General features: G+C 55.3%; 2 protein-coding genes across 7 annotated transcripts in view; both read right to left on the reverse strand.

Moving 5' to 3' along the window:
- Positions 1-301, reverse strand: part of HAPLN3 (hyaluronan and proteoglycan link protein 3) — a 28,395-nt gene extending 28,094 nt beyond the window's left edge. The window contains exon 1 of the mRNA XM_011986303.1: positions 134-301. The gene's annotated coding sequence lies outside the window, so the exon portion shown is untranslated. The remainder of the gene's footprint in view (positions 1-133) is intronic.
- A 2,993-nt stretch (positions 302-3,294) lies between these two features.
- MFGE8 (milk fat globule-EGF factor 8 protein) lies at positions 3,295-18,083 on the reverse strand. Of its 6 annotated transcripts, none has more exons than XM_011986306.1 (9): positions 17,867-18,083; positions 14,432-14,563; positions 11,547-11,728; positions 10,975-11,127; positions 10,114-10,258; positions 5,853-6,037; positions 4,281-4,436; positions 4,000-4,157; positions 3,295-3,768 (listed from the first exon to the last, which is right to left on the reverse strand). In XM_011986306.1, the coding sequence occupies exons 1-8, from the start codon at positions 17,937-17,939 to the stop codon at positions 4,020-4,022; spliced, it is 1,164 nt and encodes a 387-aa protein (XP_011841696.1). In that variant the 5' UTR covers positions 17,940-18,083; the 3' UTR covers positions 3,295-3,768; positions 4,000-4,019. The 6 variants fall into 6 exon arrangements, with proteins under 6 accessions (XP_011841696.1, XP_011841699.1, XP_011841695.1 ...); XM_011986309.1 differs by adding an exon at positions 16,752-16,804 and having other exon boundaries at positions 3,295-4,157; positions 17,867-18,048; XM_011986305.1 differs by having other exon boundaries at positions 3,295-4,157.
- Between the last annotated feature and the right edge of the window lie 1,111 nt (positions 18,084-19,194).

Genomic DNA, 19,194 nt, shown 5'->3' on the forward strand with positions numbered 1-19,194 from the left:
CCGGCCCACGCCTCCTGCCCCTTCCCCCGACCCTGCCCGGGAGGTGTGGGAACCTGCAGGGCACCCAAAGCGGGGAGGGAGGAACCCGGCCCGCACGCAGCCCCAGAAGCTCAGCGACCCCTGAGCCACGTACCGTCCCCAGGCAGCTCCTCGACTGCTAGAGCTCTCGGGGGCCGCGAGCTGCCCCGGTCCAAGGCGGCAGTCGGATTTCGGGGAACTTAAAAAGCTAGAAAGGAAGCGGCAGCAGAAACACCCCCGCGCTCCCGCCAGACCAGCCCCTTAAAGGAACACGCGCACCTTTCCCTCCCAAGGGCTGGGCCCGAAGGGAGGAGTTACTGCAGACTTGAGCGGTCTCCAGACTTGCTGGGAACCACCGCAAAGGGAGTGTGCAAGAATTGAGGCCCTCACGTCTTGGGAAAGGAGAGTAGGGGTGGAATAGGAGAGTCTGGGGAGGGGGGATCCCCTGAGAAAGCCTGGTATACCAAAAACAGTGGGAGTAAGCAGGGGAAGCCCCTGTCCAGCATTCTGCTAGGGGCTCATGCTGCTCCCCACCTTTGGTTGTGGAAGGGGTGAGACTTCTGTATTACTTTCTTTACCCAATAGAAAGCAAGGGGGTGAGGCCGGGTGCAGTGAATGACTCATGCCTGTAACCCCAGCACTTTGGGAGGCGGAGGCGGGTGGATCACCTGAGGTCAGGAGTTCAAGACCAGCCTGGGCAACATGGTGAAACCCCATCTCTACTAAAAATACAAAATTAGCTGGGCGTGGTGGAGCATGCCTGTAATCCCAGCTACTTGGGAGGCTTAGGCAGGAGAATTGCTTGAACCCAGGAGGCAGAGGTTGCAGTAAGCCAAGTTCATGCCATTGTGGTCCGGGCAAGACTATAAGAGCCAAACTGTCTCAAAAAAAAAAAAAAAAAAAAAAAGCAAGGGGGTGCTGACATCCTCCTGCCCCTGAGTTTGGCCATCACGAAACGCTGGCCAAATTCCTAACTCACTGTCAGGCACATAGCAGGTGCTATCCCCAGGACATGGGGCTTGAATGAGTGGCCCTGGCTGGGAGGGGAGACACAGGGTGGGATGCCTCTGCAGCCTACAGGGGCAATCAGGCTTCTGAGTGGTCCTCCAACAGAGGTGGACCTCCCTTCGGAATCCTGCTAATCAGCACAGCCATCCAGGCAGCCACTCAGGATGCCTCTGTTTGGACAGGGTGTTTTCTTTCCTGTCCAGACCAATGGGGGCCCTGGCCTGGACAGCCCGATGTTTCCTCAGCAGAAAAGACTGAGGTCCTTCAGCTTTGGCTGGGGGAAGGGTCGAAGGGTCACAGGGTCACAGAGCCCAGAGCCTCTTCCTAGACACAGCTCAAGTTGGCCCGTGTGTGTGTGTGTGTGTGTGTGTGTGTGTGTGTGTATGTGCGCGCGCGCGCGTGCATATGTGTGTGTTACACATAGCCAGGGGCAAATTGGAGCACAAAGAACTGTGATCAACAGGTAAAGGGCACCTAAAAGGAATGCCAGACTTGATAGGCAAAGGGGAGCCAAGGTAGGTTCCTCTGCAGGTTCTCGACAGGGGAGAGGATGGACAGCAGGGAGAGCACATTTTGTTACAGGAAGTCGAGTTGAACATGCCAGCCAGGGGTAGGGATAGCCAGCAGGTGGAATCTGAACACTCACCCTCTGCCTTGCAGTGGGGCAGAAAAAAGTCAATGTGTAGGGGTGATGGTAAAAGCTGGGCCAATGGAAGACACTGCTGAGGGAGAGAAGACAAGAAAGGAAGGAGGGGGTCAGGAGTGAGGGAACTCCGCTCCAGGGTCCCAGGAGGGGGACTTTTAGAAGGCTGTGGCCAACCCATCCCAGAGCAGTGATGCTTCTCCCACTGTCTGCTCATCCCGGGGGGAGGCTGGAACAGGGGTTCAGGGCAGGAAACTCCCCCGGGAGTCCTGAGGCTCAAAAGCACCCAGAAAGACTTGGCTCTAAACCCAATCCACACCACTCCACAGAAGAAAGCTCTGAAACAGGAAGCAGTAGGCCAAGGGAACCCCAGGGGAAGGGAGTCCCCCATCCTCAGTTCCTATGAAGACCACTACCTGGGCCTTTTATTCAGACCCTGCTAGGCCCAGGAGCCCAGCAACGGCAGGTCTCAGAAAGGAACCACTTCCAGACGCATTTCCCTGATGTGGTTCCAGCAAAGCCACGCCCTCCCTTTGGCAGCCCTGCAGCCTCACCTCCTGCTGCTCAGAGGCACCCCCTGCCTGCAGAGCACAGCTCGGCTCCCAAAGTTTGGAAAAGTTCACCTTAATGAAGAGGGTGGTTTTTCCTACACCCCTTCCCAATCTAGCCAAGCCTCTGCCTGCAAGTCACCCTCCCAGATCGCCAGGACACTGGCCTGCAAGGCCCGCCCCCACTTCTGGATGACCCCACACAGCGAGGGTATCCCTGGAGCACACACACCAGTGGCCTACCAGGAACCAGTGTGTTCAGGCAGGAGGCCTCATGCCCACTTGGCAGAGCCCTGGTCCCCTCCTCTAGTCCCACGCTGCACCCACCCCAGGAACTCCAGTTCTGAAGGCGCCCAGGTTCACTGGTCTAATAGTTCCTCCAGCCCACCACTCCAGTTACAGAGAGAACGGAAACTGCTAAAGGGGAAAACCAGCTGCCCCAGCCGGTCTTCCTGGCAGGAAGGGAGCAAAAGCATTCAGGAGACAGCGTCTGCCAGGCGCTCACTGGGCCCCTGACCAGGCAGCAGCTGTGGGGCCCAGGGCCAAATGGGCATGGAGATAGAAAGCAGAGGGAAGAGGGGAAGTCAGGTTTTGAGGACCTGGAAGTCCTGACTCCCTCCGCCTGCTATGAAGCTATGTGTAGTCAGGCAGGTGACATAAAGAAAGATGGGGCCGGGTACGGCGGCTCACGCCTGTAATCCCAGCACTTTGGGAGGCTGAGGCAGGTGGATCACAAGGTCGAGAGATTGAGACCATCCTAGCCAACATGGTGAAACCCCGTCTCTACTAAAAATACAAAAATTAGCTGGGCATGGTGGTATGCACCTATAGTCCCAGCTATTTGGGAGGCTGAGGCAGGAGAAACGCTTGAACCGGGAGGCAGAGGTTGCAGTGAGCCGAGATCACATTATTGCACTCCAGCCTGGCAACAGAGCAAGACTGTCTCAAAAAAAAAAAAAAGAAAGAAAGAAAGCAAGTAAGCAAGCTGGGGCTCAGAGAGGACCACAGGTGGAGGATGGGGAAACCAGCGCAATTTAAATCCCATTCCCATGAAACAATAACGAACCACACCAAGAGTTCCCGTGAAGAAGATAAATATATTTTGGAAGCTGCCTGTGTCCTCTGGGGTGAAAAGCCAGCACAGAGGGCCCCAAACACCCACCCTGCCAACCCATGCCCTCCTCTGACCTCACTCCCTTATCTCCCCATAGACCCACCCCACCCCCTTCTGTCTCACTGGGCTTCAGGACAAGGGGCAAGAGAGGTATCCAGGGAGACAAGGGGAAGTGTGTTGGTGACAGGGGGCAACAGAAGTTGTGGCCACATGGTACCCCAGGGCCGACGCAGGGCTGATGGGCAAGAGGCTGTTATCTCCAGCCTGGCGCTTCTGGGCCTTTCTTGAGGACACCACGGGAATGCGGTGTGAGAGAGGGGCTAGGAGAGACAGAGACACACGCGCCTGGGATTGGGGGTCTGGACAGGGGCAGGGAAACCACACGCCCTACTTTGCCCTTTCCTGTCCATCCCAGACCTACTCAGATCTCTCAGTGCCTAAGAAAACAGGACAGTGAGGGCTGGGGGTTAGGGGATGGGGCTTAGGGGTTGGGGCAGGGCCCGTGAGAGGTGGAAGGTGAGGAAGAGGGAGGGAGGGGTGACTGTGTGATGGTGACTGTGTGATGGTGCTGCCTCTGAACACCCTCCCCTTCCCCAGTCCCCAGTCCCATGGTGATTTAAAGGGGCTGAGAAGCCAGGAGGTGGTGGCCCCACGGAAAGCAGGAGGACCTGGGGATGGCAAGTGGCCACTAGCAGCCCAGCAGCTCCAGGCGCAGGGCGATGCGGTTGTGCCAGGCTACAGGCAGGACACGCACATAGCGAGCCAGGATGGGCGTCTCAAACAAGTTCTTCTTGTGGGAATGGTTGTCCCAGTTGCCAGGGAAGATCTAGAGGCAGAGCGGGTGTCAGGAGGACCCCAAGCCAGCCCCCCTCCCCTCAGAGCCCCAGGCCAGACTCCCAGGGAAGTAATAAAGGAATGGCAAAGGGTGGGCAGCTGGTCAGACACCCACCTTGCTGCTGCCAGTCCTGGGGTCCTGGTACTCAGTCCAGTTCACACTGTCATTACTGTAGGCCACCTTGTAGGATGCCACAAACTGGACGGAGCCAAAGTTACGGGCCCCCTGGGTGATGATGCCTGTCACCTCCTTCAGGGAGCCCAGGTCCACCTACAGAAGAAATCAACCACATTTTCTCACTTGGACCATGTCCAGTAAGGTGAAAAGAGGCAGACACACTGAGGCATGAATTCTAGTTTTGAAAAAAAACTACTTGGTTGAGCCTCAGTTTCCTTGGCTATAAAATGGGCATAAGGCCGGACGTGGAGTCTCACACCTATAATCCCAACACTTTGGGAGACCGAGGTGGGTGGATCACCTGAAGTCAGGATTTTGAGACCAGCCTGGCCAACATGGTGAAACCCTGTCTCTACTAAAAATACAAAAAATTAGCTGGGCATGATGGCGGGTGCCTGTAATCCCAGCTACTAGGGAGGCTGAGTCAGAAGAACCACTTGAAATTCCAGCTACTAGGGAGGCCAAGTCAGAAGAACCACTTGAACCCGGGAGGCGGAGGTTGCAGTGAGCCGAGATGGCGCCACTGCACTCCAGCCTGGCTCTGTCTCAGAAAGAAAAAGAAAAAAAAAGCCTTGGGGGGCATAAATAATACCACCTACTTGGCCACACATGGTGTTCAGTACCTCACTGCTATAAGGCTCGTAGAGTCTGGGCCCTGGCCAACTCAACACCAACCACCCCTGCCTGAGACCTGCACTATGCTGTGATGGGAAGAAGGACAGGAGAGGCCACAGCCTGGAGGGGCATGAACTGCTCTAGAGGCTCCCTGCAGCGCTGCCCACAGTCGACACTGGTCCTGAGGGTGTCCACAGGCAGGCAGCAAACTCACGGAACCCAGCTCCACAGTGTGCTCCATGGGGCCCTGAGACAGACCTCCTGTCCCCAGTCCCTGATCTCCCTGGAGAACCTGCCAGCTGCACCTGGACACACAGTTCCCCAACATCCAGGTGTAAACCCAACTCACTGCCAGCCAGCAGGTGGGTACTAGGCAGATCGTCGTCCTGCCAGCTCTCAGCTTCCTCATCTATAAAACAAGCTCTGGCTTTCCATGACTCTCTTTTGTTTCCCAGTTTCAATGACAGACAAGGGCTGTCACATGGTGGCTTCTTAGACACTGAGTCAGAGAATATGTACGCTGTGCTCAGGGGAGAGGTCCCAAGATGCCTGGGTCATGTCTCCCTCTTCCGCCTCTGCCCTGCTGTCCACAGGCTGAGCCTTGTCAACCCTGTGGCAGCCCATGGAGCAGCTCTCCTCCTGTGTATAAACACATAAACACACACACACACACACACGCGTGCACACACACACATCCTTTTTCCACCTTAGTGGAAGCAGGATCAGGAGAAGGGAGTACAGGAGTGAAGAAGAAAGAAAAGCCAAAGGAAAATAAGGCTTTTCCAGAACTCTCTTGGGAAGCAGAAGCCTGGGCTGGGGAAAGGTCAAAGATCTGGCAGTCCCACCTCATCCCACCCAACCCCAGCCCTGAATCCCAAGAAGGGGCCGGCCCACCTGCAGCCACTGATCGTTACTGTAGCTCCCCGCAACCCAGGCGTTGAAGTTGCCCTGCTTGTCCAGCCGTGCGTAGGAGGGGTTCCAGCTGAAGAGATGCAAGCCCCAGGTCTTGTAGCTGCTGGAGGCCGTGATCTGCTTGTCAGGGATGCTGTTATTCTTCAGGCCCAGGGGATTGAAGCATCCTGCCAGCAAGGTGGGCTGTCATCTGGATCTGGGATCCACAGCTCCCAGGGGCGGGAGCACAAGGCGATGAAGCGGAAAGAACTCTGTGGATCCTGACCAGCCCCTGGCATGCTCTTCAGCAACAGAAAGCAGCTCCATCCACCTTGCAGGGCCAACTGTGCGACCTTCTCACTGCCGGCCCCACCAGTTCCTCACCACAACCAGCCGGGCTCAGCTCCTCACAGATCACCCAAGACCTCCCACTCACCACCCTTCTCCCTCTGCACCAGGGAAGCCCCTGCTCCACCACCTCCTGCCCTCCTTCAATGCCTGACTTTGGAGACACCTCCTCCAAGAAGCCTGCTCTACTTCACTTGGGCAGGATTTCTTCCTCCTCTGGACTCACAGCACTGCCCCCATCGCCTCGGCCTCCCATCCATCCCATGGCACAGCCACTGACAACTTTAATAACAACCACCTCATTTATTCAGTGCTTACTTCAGTCATTTTTTTCTGCCACCAAAAAAAAAAAAGAAAAAAAAGCCTCCCGAGTAGCTGGGACTACAGGCGCCCGCCACCGCGCCCGGCTAGTTTTTTTTCTTTTTTGTATTTTTTTTTTAGTAGAGACGGGGTTTCACCATGTTAGCCAGGATGGTCTCGATCTCCTGACCTCGTGATCTGCCCGTCTCAGCCTCCCAAAGTGCCTGGATTACAGGCTTGAGCCACCGCGCCTGGCCACATACAAACTCTTAATGTCACACTATGACATCACCTCCACCATCCACACATCCCAGCTAGATGATGAAGGCCTGCCTGGTGGCGACCCAGTGATGAACAGGACAACACTCCTGCCCACCGGCAGCTGGCAGTTAGAGAAATCAGACCACTCCTGGGGCTCAGGAACATCTCTATTTCCATTCCCCAGAAGCCCCCTGACTTAGTGTCTCCCAGAGGGCCTTCGCACACTCAGATGTTCTGGGCATGCTGTCACACAGGCCTGTGAGGGCTGGCCCGGGAAGCTGGCCTTTGTTTCACTTAGCCCTGCCTCAAACACTCAGGAATGTGCTGGGCTGTCTTGCATTCGTATCTGCACGTGGCATATGGATAGAACAGTTGGGGATGGGCAGGAGATACAACTCCCAAGAGAATGATGGGGGTGTCTCCTCACTCCACAAGTGTCTATCCCTCTGGGGAGTTGAGGGAGGCAGGAGTGGACGGTGGGACTGGAGCGCCCCCTGCAATCTGGGAGCCAACTAAGTTATGTCACTGCCCTCCAGACACCTGCACCCTCACCACTCAAGACATTTGCCTCCAGGGTGTGTTGACAATGCCTGCCGATGGTCCCATCGCCTCCTGATGGTGGTGCACCAGGGAACCACCACCTTCCCCCTCAAAGGGAGGCTACTGGGCTGGGAACTGGTTGTCCCTTGGTCCCAGAAGAAGAGAGGCCTGAGTCAGGCTAAAACCTGGGCAGCTTTGCAGAGGACACCAATTCTGCACAATGTGCTCAATGCAGACCTCTCTACAGATCATCTGCTTCTAGCGGTTCATACCCTCCTCACTCAGCCTCCCCAGGAAATCGGACAGCCTTCCTGGTAAAATACAGTTGGAAAGGGCACCAGGGAAGGGGCAGAACTGTCAGCTCCATCACTCTAGGAAGTCCCTTCCTCTCTCTGGGTGTCAGTCTCCCCATCTATAAAATAAGATACTAGGGGAGAAATTCTCCCAGACCACCTGGGGATCTTGTTAAAAAAAGATTCTGTTTCGGCAAATGTAGGCTGGGGCTTTTAGTCTGTTTTTTTTTTGGTTTTTTTTTTTTTTTTTTTGAGACACAGTCTCGCTCTGTCACCCACGCTGGAGTGCAGTGGCATGATCTCGGCTCACTACAACCTCTGCCTCCTGATTGGGTTCAGGCAATTATCCTGCCTCAGCCTCGCTAGTAGCTGGAATTACAGGCGCCCGCCATCATGCCCGGCTAATTTTTGTATTTTTTTAGTAGAGACAGGGTTTTGCCATGTTGGCCAGGCTAGTCTTGATCTCCTGACCTCAGATGATCCACTCGCCTCGGCCTCCCAAAGTGCTGGGATTATAGGTGTCAGCCACGGCACCCAGCCTCAGTCTGCATATCTAAGAAGCTCCTAGGTGATGATACTGTGGGTCCCTGGGGCTCTTCACCCACCAAGCTGCCCCTCAGTCTCTAGGATCCAGCTCCATTGGCCTTCCTTCCATCCTTCAACATGCCCCAGGGCCTTTGCACTTACCAATTCCTTGCCTGCAGTGCTCTTTTTAAGTTTTTCATGTGGCTAGCTCTCCATCATTCAGGCCCCCAGTCAAAGGCCTTCCCAACAGAGCAGTCCTTGTCTTGCTCTCTCCCCTCACCCCAAGTCACGGTCATCTCATCACCCTCTAGCTTTTCTTCAGAGCTGTTACTGCTCTCTGTCATCTGTTCCTTGCCTCAAGTCTGCCTCCCTTGCTACAATGCAAATTCCATGAGGTCAGGCAATCATTCCCTAGAGCCAAGTACCCAGGAGGGGCTTAATCAATATCTTAATAAACATCCATTGAATTAAATAATTAATTCACCAAAGGCACCATGCCTGCAAAGAGGAATCCCGTGTGGAATCCCAGGTACCCCCAGACCTCAGCCCCACCCACACACATGCACGCATGCACCAACACTCTCCAGCTGACTGGAAGGCCTATAGGGAAAGGAGTGGTCCAGACCCTGAAGGAAGCAGACAGGGTACCTGGGCTTCCTTGGTTTGCAAGGCTCACCCTCTCTTGGTCCTGAGCAGGGGCCAGCCATGCCTGGATCCAGGCAACTTTAATGGCCAAAGGTTTCAAGCCAAAACAGCAAGTGGCAGGGACTCCAGGGAGAGGTACACAGACCTGGCTCTGTCCTTTCCCAGTAGGCTACATTTCCTTCTAGCAGAAGGCAGTCTTAGACGCCCCACTGAAACAGTAAGGCTCAAAAGGCCCCCCTGGTGGAGGAAGCATACCTACTCAAGTTCACACTAAAAACACTAAACCCAGCCAGGCACTGAACTCAGCTCTGATGGGTATTTGGGTGGTGTCTGAAATGAGACAACAGGAAGAGGTGTCACAGAGGGGAAAGAGGGGGCGCAGGAGGGCAGGTCTGGGTAAGATAAAAATGCCAGTGGGTAAGATAAGAACCTCCACTCTGCAGCTCCGCTTAGCGAGTCTTACAGTTCCACTGACGGCCAGCAGGTGGCACTGTGGCTGCAAAGAGAGAGAAATACCCAGCCCTCGAAAAGGAAAGCTGAATTGAGCTGCGCTGAGGCAATCAATGTTTGTCAGCCCAAACCCTGCACCCTAACCTCGCCAAGGCTGTCTCCTGGGTCTGCAGAAAGCTGTCCCTTTCTGGTCCCCCCCCAGCTCTCCATCTGGGGAATTTCTTTGGAAACCTCTTTGGGAATCTCTGGAAAAGGCAGCAGGAAGCACCAGCTCCAAGCCCCATGGTCCAGGAAGCTCCTGTGTTTCTCTGGAGTGCAGACTCTAAGAGTTTGGCAAGGAAAGCTCTGGATGGGTGGGGCCGGGAGCCCAGAGATCTAGACCAAGTCTTAATACCTACCAGATGTGTACCCTTAATAAATCATTCATCGGGGCCCCACGCCCCTCATTCATTCATTCACTCATTCATCAAGTGTTTATTGAGTCCCTATAAACCAGACACCATTCTAGGCACTGGGAATACCGAAGCAAACAAAACAGACAAATTATCTGCCCTCGTAAAGCTGACATCTGCCAAACACACCTAACGCTACATGTTCTAGAAGCTACAGGACAGGAGCCAACCAGAAGACGTGAAAATACTTTGAAAATCGAAGTCTTTTTCTCTATCAACCAGAACGCCCTGGGTCATGGGTTGGCCGACAGCAAACACCTGGGTGGGACTGCTATGACCAGGTGAGTCCCTAGAGTGCGTTTCCTGAGTGAAGCCTGGTCCCCGGGCCTTGTTGCTGCCCTACCCAGCTCAGTTTGGCTGAGAAAAGAGGCAGCAGGGAGGGCCACCTCCTAGGACTGGCCCACGGTGCCCCCCTACCGGCACCCCCCTACCAGCACCCCCAGCACTCACCGTCCAACTCACAGCCCAGTAGCTCAAAGCGCAGAGTACAGGCCGTGTGGCAGCTCGTGGGGTACAACCTCACATACTGAGCCTCCACAGGGGTCTCAAACAGGTTGACATGCACCGCATTTTTGTTCCAGTTACCCGCAAACTCCTAGGAGGGAAGGGACAAGACTGGGGGAGGGGGGTCCATCTGGGCAGTCCCCCTCCCTGGGGTTACATCATCTTCCTTTTCAGACCTGGGAGGCAGAGGTGGGGCTGGAAGGGTGAAGAGGACTTGGAAGAGCCAGCAGGGGCTCACATAGCAGCCTCTCCTTTGGTCACTCCGTACCCCTCCACACAGATTCTCCTCTCACTTTCCTTAATCATCATGGAGCCTGGGCATAAACCCCTATAGTTGACACAGGGTCACCTGTAACCTACAGGGTGCCTCTTTGCAAATTAGGAAAAGGCACTCCTTTCTCAAATAGTTTATTATGACAATTTTCTGACAGAGTTCCACAAATGTATAATGCCTGTACTGTGAATGGTGCCTGCTTAGTAATGATGTCCTTGAGCAGTGTACAACTGTACATGTACCCCTGAAGGCTCAGAATGAAACCCAGCTCCACCACCACTACCACCCTCAACAGGTCACTGTACCATTTTGGGTCTCACTAGTCTCATCTCTAAAGTGGGACTATTGCTTGTAAACCACAGAACATGGACACAGTCTGGGTTTCCCAATTTCTAGAAGCCAAGATGCACCCGAAGACCCATGTCATGGCCAATCACCCAGGGTTCTCTGGACTCACTGGGGGTCCTCAGTCAATGCTAGAACCTTAGGGGGTATGGACCACAGCCCCTCTTTCAGGACCCAACAAGACCTACCTTGTGTTTTTCATTAACATCATGGATGAAATTGAATTCATGTCCATTAAGGCTGTAGGCCACCTTGAAGGCCTTCAGGTACTCATGACTAGCCAAGCGGCTAGCACCCTGCGTCACCACACCTGTTACCCACATCCTCCGCAGCAGGTTCACCTGGACACAGGGCAGGGGAGATGGCACCCTTATCTCCTGGGTCCTTTCCACTCAAGATCCAAGCAGACCCATCCCTTCACTCTCCGCACTGGATGGGGGAACAACCCAACAACAGCAGCAAAGAAGGGGCAGCTGAGCACACCACCCGCACAAAGTGCCTGCTTCTTCTGCCCCGGCCTCTAGAGGCCTCATCGAGTACCCACAGCCCTCCACAGCCTGGGGCCCGCTCCCCCTTCACCCTAACCCCATACCGGGTTCCCCCAGGGATGCCATCCACTTACAGACACTTCACCTGTGGGAACTTGCTACCTTGCCACCTGAACTCCAGTGATGAACCCTCCCATGGTAACCCCCAAATGCAGGAACATTCATCGAGCCTTCTCTCCATCGCTCCGCCCCAGGGCCATCCCCAGGCATACCTGGATCCAGGGGTTATCATCATTGCTGCTGGGTGTCCAGGCATTGACCATGCCTGCGCGGTTCAGGCGGGCCAGCTCCGGGACCCAATGCTGCAAACCCAAGAAGGTCACACGCACAGATGAGGCGGTGATCTGTGAGTTGGCAATGTTCCCATTCTCCATGCCCAGCGGCTCGACACACTCTGAGGGGAGGGAGGTGGCAGTCAGGTGGCTATCCCAGCAGGTTCCTGGGCCCAGCTGGGACCCAACGGACAAGAAAATAAGACTCAGTGGCCTCTGCCTAGGCCCCAGGGCCGGGGAGAACCTCAGAGCCTCTCTCAGAACAAAGACCACAAAGAGACAATGAAGGCAATGCCCAGGACAAGCTGCCAAGAAAAAGTGTGTGGCTGGGAGTGGTGAGGACAAGGGGGTTGGGCAGAGTCATGGGAGGCCAGGACCCAGGGCTGCCAGAGGATCCCAGCCAGGGTAGCACTCTGGGGGATGGCCGTGATTGGCACTCATGGAAAATAGAGTCCCCCTCCAGGCTGTGGGAGGTGGCCACGTTCATATAGGGCATCTGGAAGCAATTAGTCTGGTGCACAGAATACCAGTGTGACCCCCTCTTCCTCAGTGTCCCCCCCCACCAGGAAGGGACGCCATCCTCAGCCAGCCCCTGGCTTCCTCAGAAGGGTGGCTTTGGGAGAAGGGTTACCTTGGTTGGCAATGAACAGGACCAGCACTGCACACAAAGAAAGAAGCCAGGCCGGGCGCAGTGGCTCAAGCCTGTAATCCCAGCACTTTGGGAGGCCGAGATGGGCGGATCATGAGGTCAGGAGATCGAGACCATCCTGGTTAACCCGGTGAAACCCCGTCTCTACTAAAAAAAATACAAAAAACTAGCCGGGCGAGGTGGCAGGCGCCTGTAGTCCCAGCTACTCGGGAGGCTGAGGCAGGAGAATGGCGTGAACCCGGGCGGCGGAGCTTGCAGTCAGCTGAGATCCAGCCACTGCACTCCAGCCTGGGTGACAGAGCGAGACTCCGTCTCAAAAAAAAAAAAACAAAAAACAAAAAAAGAAGCTAATCTGCCTGGAGTTTTCTAGAACTCCCACTAGTAGGAGTTCTCCAGGTGGGGCACAAATGCCATTCTGCTTTCCCTCTTTGTGCCTTCCACCTGTGGGCCCTCACCTAGCCATCTGTGAACATGCCCTTGGCCGAGGCCCCATTCCCCTCACCATCACTCCAGCAGTGCGGTCCCAGGAACCCAGGACAGCTACGAGGTCCACCTACAGGCCAAGCTTCTCTCATCACCTGGGGATCCCCCAGCTTATCCCTGGGCCTTCCAGCTGCCAAGCAGAGAACCCACAGACAGATCTATTCTTCCTCCAGCATCACAGGCTCAGACGAGCTCGGTGTTAGCGCACTCTGGCAGGGAGGGGAACGCGCAAAGTGAGGCCAGAGCCCCAAGACCAGAGCTCGGCCAGTGGCTGAGATTTGACCCCAGTCTGCCTCCAGGACAATCCCTATACTTCACCATACTCACACCCTGAAGGAGTCCAATGTGCATTCTTTGGGCCCACAGGGCCCTTGTTGACGCTAAGGAAACATACCACATAAAAGGCAAGGAAGAGCTACGAAGGGCCCTCTGAGGGCTTCCTCCGCTGTGTGGTCACCCCTGCCTTCTTCCTGGGTGCAGCCATGTCCAGCCTGGGGCAGATCTCAGGCCCAGAAGCTAGAAGTCAGGGTGGGTAATTCCAACTCAGGCATACCCACAGTTACCTCAGCTCCCAGGACACTCGTTAGTGGCCCCACCCGGCCCCACCAGGGCTCTGATTGCCTTAGCAACCCATCCCCCAAACCATATATACAGCCTTCCACCCAGATCTCAAACACATCTGGCCTCAGGCCAGGGCCCAAGGCACAGGCCCCAGGGCCACTTGGGAGGTAAAAGGCATTCTATACACTTGACCTGCTCTCTCCCAGGGCTCCTGCTCCCACCCAGCTGGCTCAAGCCACCTGCCCCCTCCTTCTGGAGGCCAGCAAACCTCAGAACCCATCCCCACATCTCCCTGAAGGAGGGCAAGATGTCTCCCGCCCCCTACCCAAGATGCTCAGCGACTGACCTGCTAGATTCAGAAACCTAGGACTCCCACTCCACCCATCCCCGGGCCCGCATGTGGGCGACCTGCCTACCCCATGAGGAGTCCTGGTGGGGCGGGAGCACTGAGTGGAAGGGACTCCAGCTGGGCCTGGAGGGAGGACAGCAGGGGAACTGCTGTTGGCACCCCACCTAGGGCCATTCTGTGGCCAAGTGGATAACCAGGCAGGTCACACAAGGCCCCTCTGGGCACGCAGGGCCTCTGACCACCTGACCTCGAGGGGATGGCTCAGCTGGCCCAGACGTCTCCCTCCTCCCCCCAAGCTCTGTGATGAGGCCGCAGGTCAAACTTGGGCCAGGAACTGTCAGACTCTGAAACCAAGCCTGATTTACTGAGTTCCTGGGCCCCAAAAGACTAAGAATGTGTTTGTTTTCCCCTCTTAGGTAGAAAAATCCTCACAACTTAACCCTAATGTTGTGTGTCTAGCTCATGGTGACTCAAGAAACAGCACTCCCACAACCTCCAGGGTGACCACAAGCCCTCACTCCTCTGCAGCAGCGTCAGGCCTGGCCAGCAGTCTCAGGACAGAGGGCCAGGCAGAGAGAAGGAAGAAACAACAGGACCCTTTTACCCCCTTGGTCTAACTGAGGCTCTGTCTCTCTCTCTTAATCTCCCCAGAGGAGGCCTTGACACTTCCACTGGGGTGGGGACGGCAGGGAGAGACTAAGGCCAGAACATGGCCTATGCCACCAGGGCTGTGGCTCAGGGTCTACTGCCAGAAACAGGCAACAAGCACCCCCAGATACTCACTCATCTCACAGTGGCTGCCCGCGTAGCCCTCAAGGCACGTACAGGTGTATGAGGGGAAGACGTCCCCTCGCACTTCTTGGGAAATCTCCTTGCATAAACCACCATTGTGGCAGGGGTTTTTGGAACAGATATCTGGGGACAGAGACAGGTAAGATGAGCAGGTGATCAGGAAGGAGCTGGGGACAGAGATGAGAAGTAGCAGATGGGCCCAGCCCAAAAAGACCCTCCACTCAAACTCAGCCCATTATGTCTTCCTCTCCCTCTTCCCCAGTCTGCTGCTGGATGGAGCCTGAGTCAGCCTAGAGCCAAGGAAGTCCACGTGTAGGCGAATCAGCCCACGTAAGGGAAGTGTCCAGCTTTCCAAGTGGCCTGGGAGTGTCCAGAAAAGTGCTGGCTGACAACGGGAATGGTGCTGGGGACCACTGCCCATTGGCAGAAGAGCTGGCAGCTGGGGTCTGGAGAGGCAGGCAAGGTCCAGGGCAGGTCTCTTGGCAGCAGTCTGATTGCAAAGGAGGCCTATGAGGACTTTAAGGCAGGGGCAGTGGAAGGAAGCATTGTCCTGGCCCACCGAGCAGGTTCTGCCCACCAATTCAGGCATAGGTCGGAGTCACAGATGTCACCTCCAGCGGCAGCCCTGACTCAGGAACAGCACAATGATCATCCAGGAAACACTGAGAGGGCCAATGACCATGCTGGGCCCCTGAGACAGAGAAATCAGATGCAGCTCAGGCCTCAAGAAGCCAATGGGAAAGAGGCCAGCAAGTCCACAGATGAGGAACATTGCCCAACGCTCCAGAAGCCTGCATGAACCGTCACTGGAGGCAGGATTTCTGCTGGGGAGATGGAAGTTTCCCAGAGGAGGGAATATTCGAGCTGGGTCTAGAAGACAAAGTAAGGAGGGTGGCAGACTGGGCAATGAGGAAAGAACGTTCCAAGAAAAGCAGGCGCACAGAGGGTGTGGTATGTTGGAGCACAGTTAGATGCAGCTGGAAGGGCAGGCTGGGGCCAGACTGGGAGGGATCTGAAGAATGACAAGTTTAGTTTTTCATCCTGTAGAGCAGTGGCTTTTAACCTTCCTTCACCCTCCTCACCATTGTCCACCAGGGGGGAACAAAAAAAAAAAAAAAAAAAAACAAGAAACAAGAAACAGAGATTCTCAAGTGTGAGATGGGCGTGGGAAAGTCAGTTCCAATTGTGGGAGGAAGAAGGTTGAAAAAGTCCAAGTGCAGACATGCCGCTGAGCTCCCCTAGGGTGGGGAGCATCTGGTAGCGGCAGACAGGACCCTCTGGCTGAAATGCAGAAATCCCACCGAAGAGGGTGAAGGTGGAGAGCAGGAGAGCGTGGTGAGAGAGGAAGTCAGGGCAGAGGAGTGAAAAGGGTGATTTCAGAACCACCAGGGGGCAAGGGCTGCAGAGGCCACCAGGGCTTCTGAATGGGAACCTATATGACAGATGTGCACCATCAGCCTCAGTGGTGGAGAACACAGGAGGAGGAACAGGAGGGCCTGTCCTCAATCCCTTGACTCTGGAGGGTTGGCTGGGCCCAACAAGCGTCCTCTAGCCGACCTCAGCATCCCAGAAGGGCTGCCTGAGACCCTACACCCAAATCTGTCATTTGGAGCAAGACATGAGAAATCTTTTCGCCTTGGCCAGGCGCGGTGGCTCTCGCTTGTAATCCCAACACTTTGGGAGGCTGAGGCGGGCGGATCATGAGGAGATTGAGACCATCCTGGCTAACACGGTGAAACCCTGTCTCTACTAAAAACACAAAAACTTAGCTGGGCGTGGTAGCACGGGCCTGTAGTCCCAGCTACTTGGGAGGCTGAGGCAGGGGAATGGCGTGAACCCAGGGAACGAAGCTTGTAGTGAGCTGACATCGCGCCACTGCATTCCAGGCTGGGCGTCACAGCAAGACTCCGTCTCAAAAAAAAAAAAAGAAAAAAAACAGAAATTTTTTTGCCTCCCCTTCAGAGTCACCTATCCAAGGCTGGAGAGTCCTCCTGGAATCCCAAAGCCCCCAGAGAGTTCATCCCACTCCAGCAACACCATTAATGAGCGATCTGCCCTCAGAGCTCCGCCTCCAAGGGCCTGGGGAGCTTAAAGTGGCTCCCAAGGAGCTATTAGTCATTGGCTTTAAATAGCAGGTAATCCTTCCTCTGACCTGGCAGGCGGGGGCGAGCACTGACACAGACAGAGGCTTGGGTTGGGAATGGACTCTTACCTCCCAACTGCACCGGCCCTCTCCCTACACTGCTCCAGGGCAAAACGGTCCAGTGGGAAAAAGGGAAAGTGAAAGATGTACCCTACCCAGCCAGGTTACCTGTATGTAAGGTAGGTATGGTGTTGCCTCCTTCTGGAAAAGGCCAGATCACCCTGTATAAAAACATCTTTGGGACTTCAGAGTCCTGCTCTTTCGGGGACTTTCCAGTAACATTTGGCCAGGGTTCAGGTTGGGGGGTACAGAGAAGAGTAGAAAGGGGCTATGAAGATCCAGCTGTCTTTCACGGTGGCTGGGGAGGGCCAGGAGCTCCCAAGTTCCTGGGAGCTTGGAGCACTCTGGAAGTTCTAGCCCTAAGGGTCAGGCAGATCACAGGACGTAGGGCTGGGGCTCAGCTGTTACCTGCCTTGCTTCAGTCAATCCCATGAGAAAACGATAGAGAGGCCGCCTAAAGAGTCCTGGCCCTGACCTCTCCCAGCGCTCCACGGTGAATGGCTCGGGGCATCCGCAAGTCCAGCCTGCGAGGGGCCCAGCTGGGCGCCGGAGGCCTCCTGGGAGGCGGAGGAGGACCAGGGAAGATACAGCAGCCGGCCAAGGCCGCGGGAGGGAGGGAGTCAGGAGACTCCCATCAGCAAGCAGCCCTCTTCCAAGTTCCTCGCAGCCTCTGGGTCCCCTCCCGGGCCCCACTTACGGCCCGCGTCCACTGCACCGACTCCCCAGCCCTTCCCTTATGTGACCAGGCACGGACAAGTGGGAGCGCAAAAATCCAATGAACTGTCCAGCCAATTGGAGTTGGCGGGGAGTTGCCAGGACAAAGTTATCCAGAGAAGACTTATCCATACTAGAGTCCTTGAATCTCCCAGGTGGAAGGGGTTCGAAAGTCAAACGCAGTTCCCTGGCCTGATTTTTCACAAGGGAAAAGAGAGGCCCGACACAGCGAATTCCTTTGTCATTATCTGTAAGCCGCATCCTGGGGGCGGCAGGGCTGTCACCCGATGTCATGGAGTCCCAGCCCAAAAACCTCAGCGCAGAGACGGCAGGGGCGCGTCCCCCTGTCCCGCCAGGGAGCAGCGGGAGAAGCCGCCCCTCTGCCCGGCCCGGTCCCCGGGGCTTTGTCTAAGTTTGTCAACAGTGGAGGTGGAGGGAGGGCGCTGGGCAAACTTGCGAGCGGCGCGGGGAGGAGGGGCGAGGGCCAGAGGGCGGCGCGCTCCACTCACCCAGGGCGACCAGGAGGCTGGGGGCGCAGAGCAGGGCTCCGCACAGCGCGGCGAGCAGGCAGGGGCGCGGCATGCTGCAGGACGCGGGCGCTGGGCTGGGAACGCTGGGCTGCTCAGACCCCGCGGGGTTCTGGCGCCTTCTCCTCTGGGACCGGAATAAATCAGGCGGCTCAGCACCTCCCACTGGCCTTGCGCTCCGCCCAAGCCGGCCAGAGGCGGACTCGAGGCGGGGCTCAGCGGCTGGGAGGGAATTGTTTGAAAGGAATTGGAGGACAGCGGGGTGGTCCGCGATATCTGCCTCTTCCGCCACTGCCACACCGGCGTCCCGCGTCGTGCCAACGGCCGGGTCACGAGTCTTGAGTCTGCTGGGCCGGTAGAGTTCAGGAGGAGTTTTGTTTTTGTTTTTGCTTTTAAGATTTTTAGACTTGAAAAGATGCTAACTCTTTATTCATAATCAGATAAATGCAAATTAAAACTACCATGAGCGTCGTGTTTCCCTTCTCGGATCGGCAAGTATCAAGATGTTAACAAGGTTAGTGGAGGCTGTGGGGAACAGGTCCAAGCATGCTTCGCTGAAGACAGTATAAATTAGTTCAACTTCCGCAGAGGGCTATTTGGTAACACCTATCAAAACGGCAAATGCTGACACCTTAAGACCTAGCATTTCCACATAGAGAGATTCATTCTACAGAAACTCTCATGTGCAAAATGACATATATACAAAGATAGCATAGCAACATTGTTTGAAATGGTAAAATACTAAAAAAAAAAAAAAAAAAAAAAAAAATCAGCAAAAGTTTATGTAAAGAACCTAATAGAAAATGTTTTCTGATGCGTAGGCCCTAAGTCTCTGTAGCAACTATTCATCTCTGCCTTTGTTGCAAGAAAGTCACCATAGACAAAATGCGAGGAAATGGGCACCTGTTGGCAGAAAGGGAATAAAACAGAGCAAGCCTGTCACCGTTGACTTTTTACTAAATGATTTGTACTTATCATGTGCAAATATTACCTGTTTACAAATAAGTGATTTTTAATAATAGTGTTTTGGCCAGGCGCGGTGGCTCACGCCTGTAATCCCAGCACTTTGCGAGGCCAAGGCTTGTGGATCACCTGAGGTCAGGAGTTCAAGACAAGTCTGGCCAAGATGGTGAAACCCCGTCTCCACTAAAAACACAAAAATTAGCCAGGCGCAGTGGCAGGCACCTGTAATCTCAGCTATTTGGGAGGCTGAGGCAGGAGAATGGCTTGAACCCAGGCGGCAGAGGTCCTAGTGAGCTGAGATCGCGCCACTGCACTCTAGCCTGGGTGACAGAGTGAGACTCCGTCTC

This window comes from Mandrillus leucophaeus, unplaced genomic scaffold, assembly GCF_000951045.1.
Source record: "Mandrillus leucophaeus isolate KB7577 unplaced genomic scaffold, Mleu.le_1.0 Scaffold297, whole genome shotgun sequence".
NCBI lineage: Eukaryota > Metazoa > Chordata > Mammalia > Primates > Cercopithecidae > Mandrillus > Mandrillus leucophaeus.

Coding starts and splice junctions, on each gene's coding strand:
- MFGE8 (XM_011986306.1), bottom strand. CDS start 17,939: ATGCCGCGCCCCTGCCTGCTCGCCGCGCTGTGCGGAGCCCTGCTCTGC. Junction 11,729..14,431: donor GGGCAGCCACTGTGAGATGA/GTGAGTATCTGG, acceptor CCCTCCCCTCAG/AGTGTGTCGAGCCGCTGGGC. Junction 4,437..5,852: donor GTAACGATCAGTGGCTGCAG/GTGGGCCGGCCC, acceptor TTTCTTCTGTAG/GTGGACCTGGGCTCCCTGAA.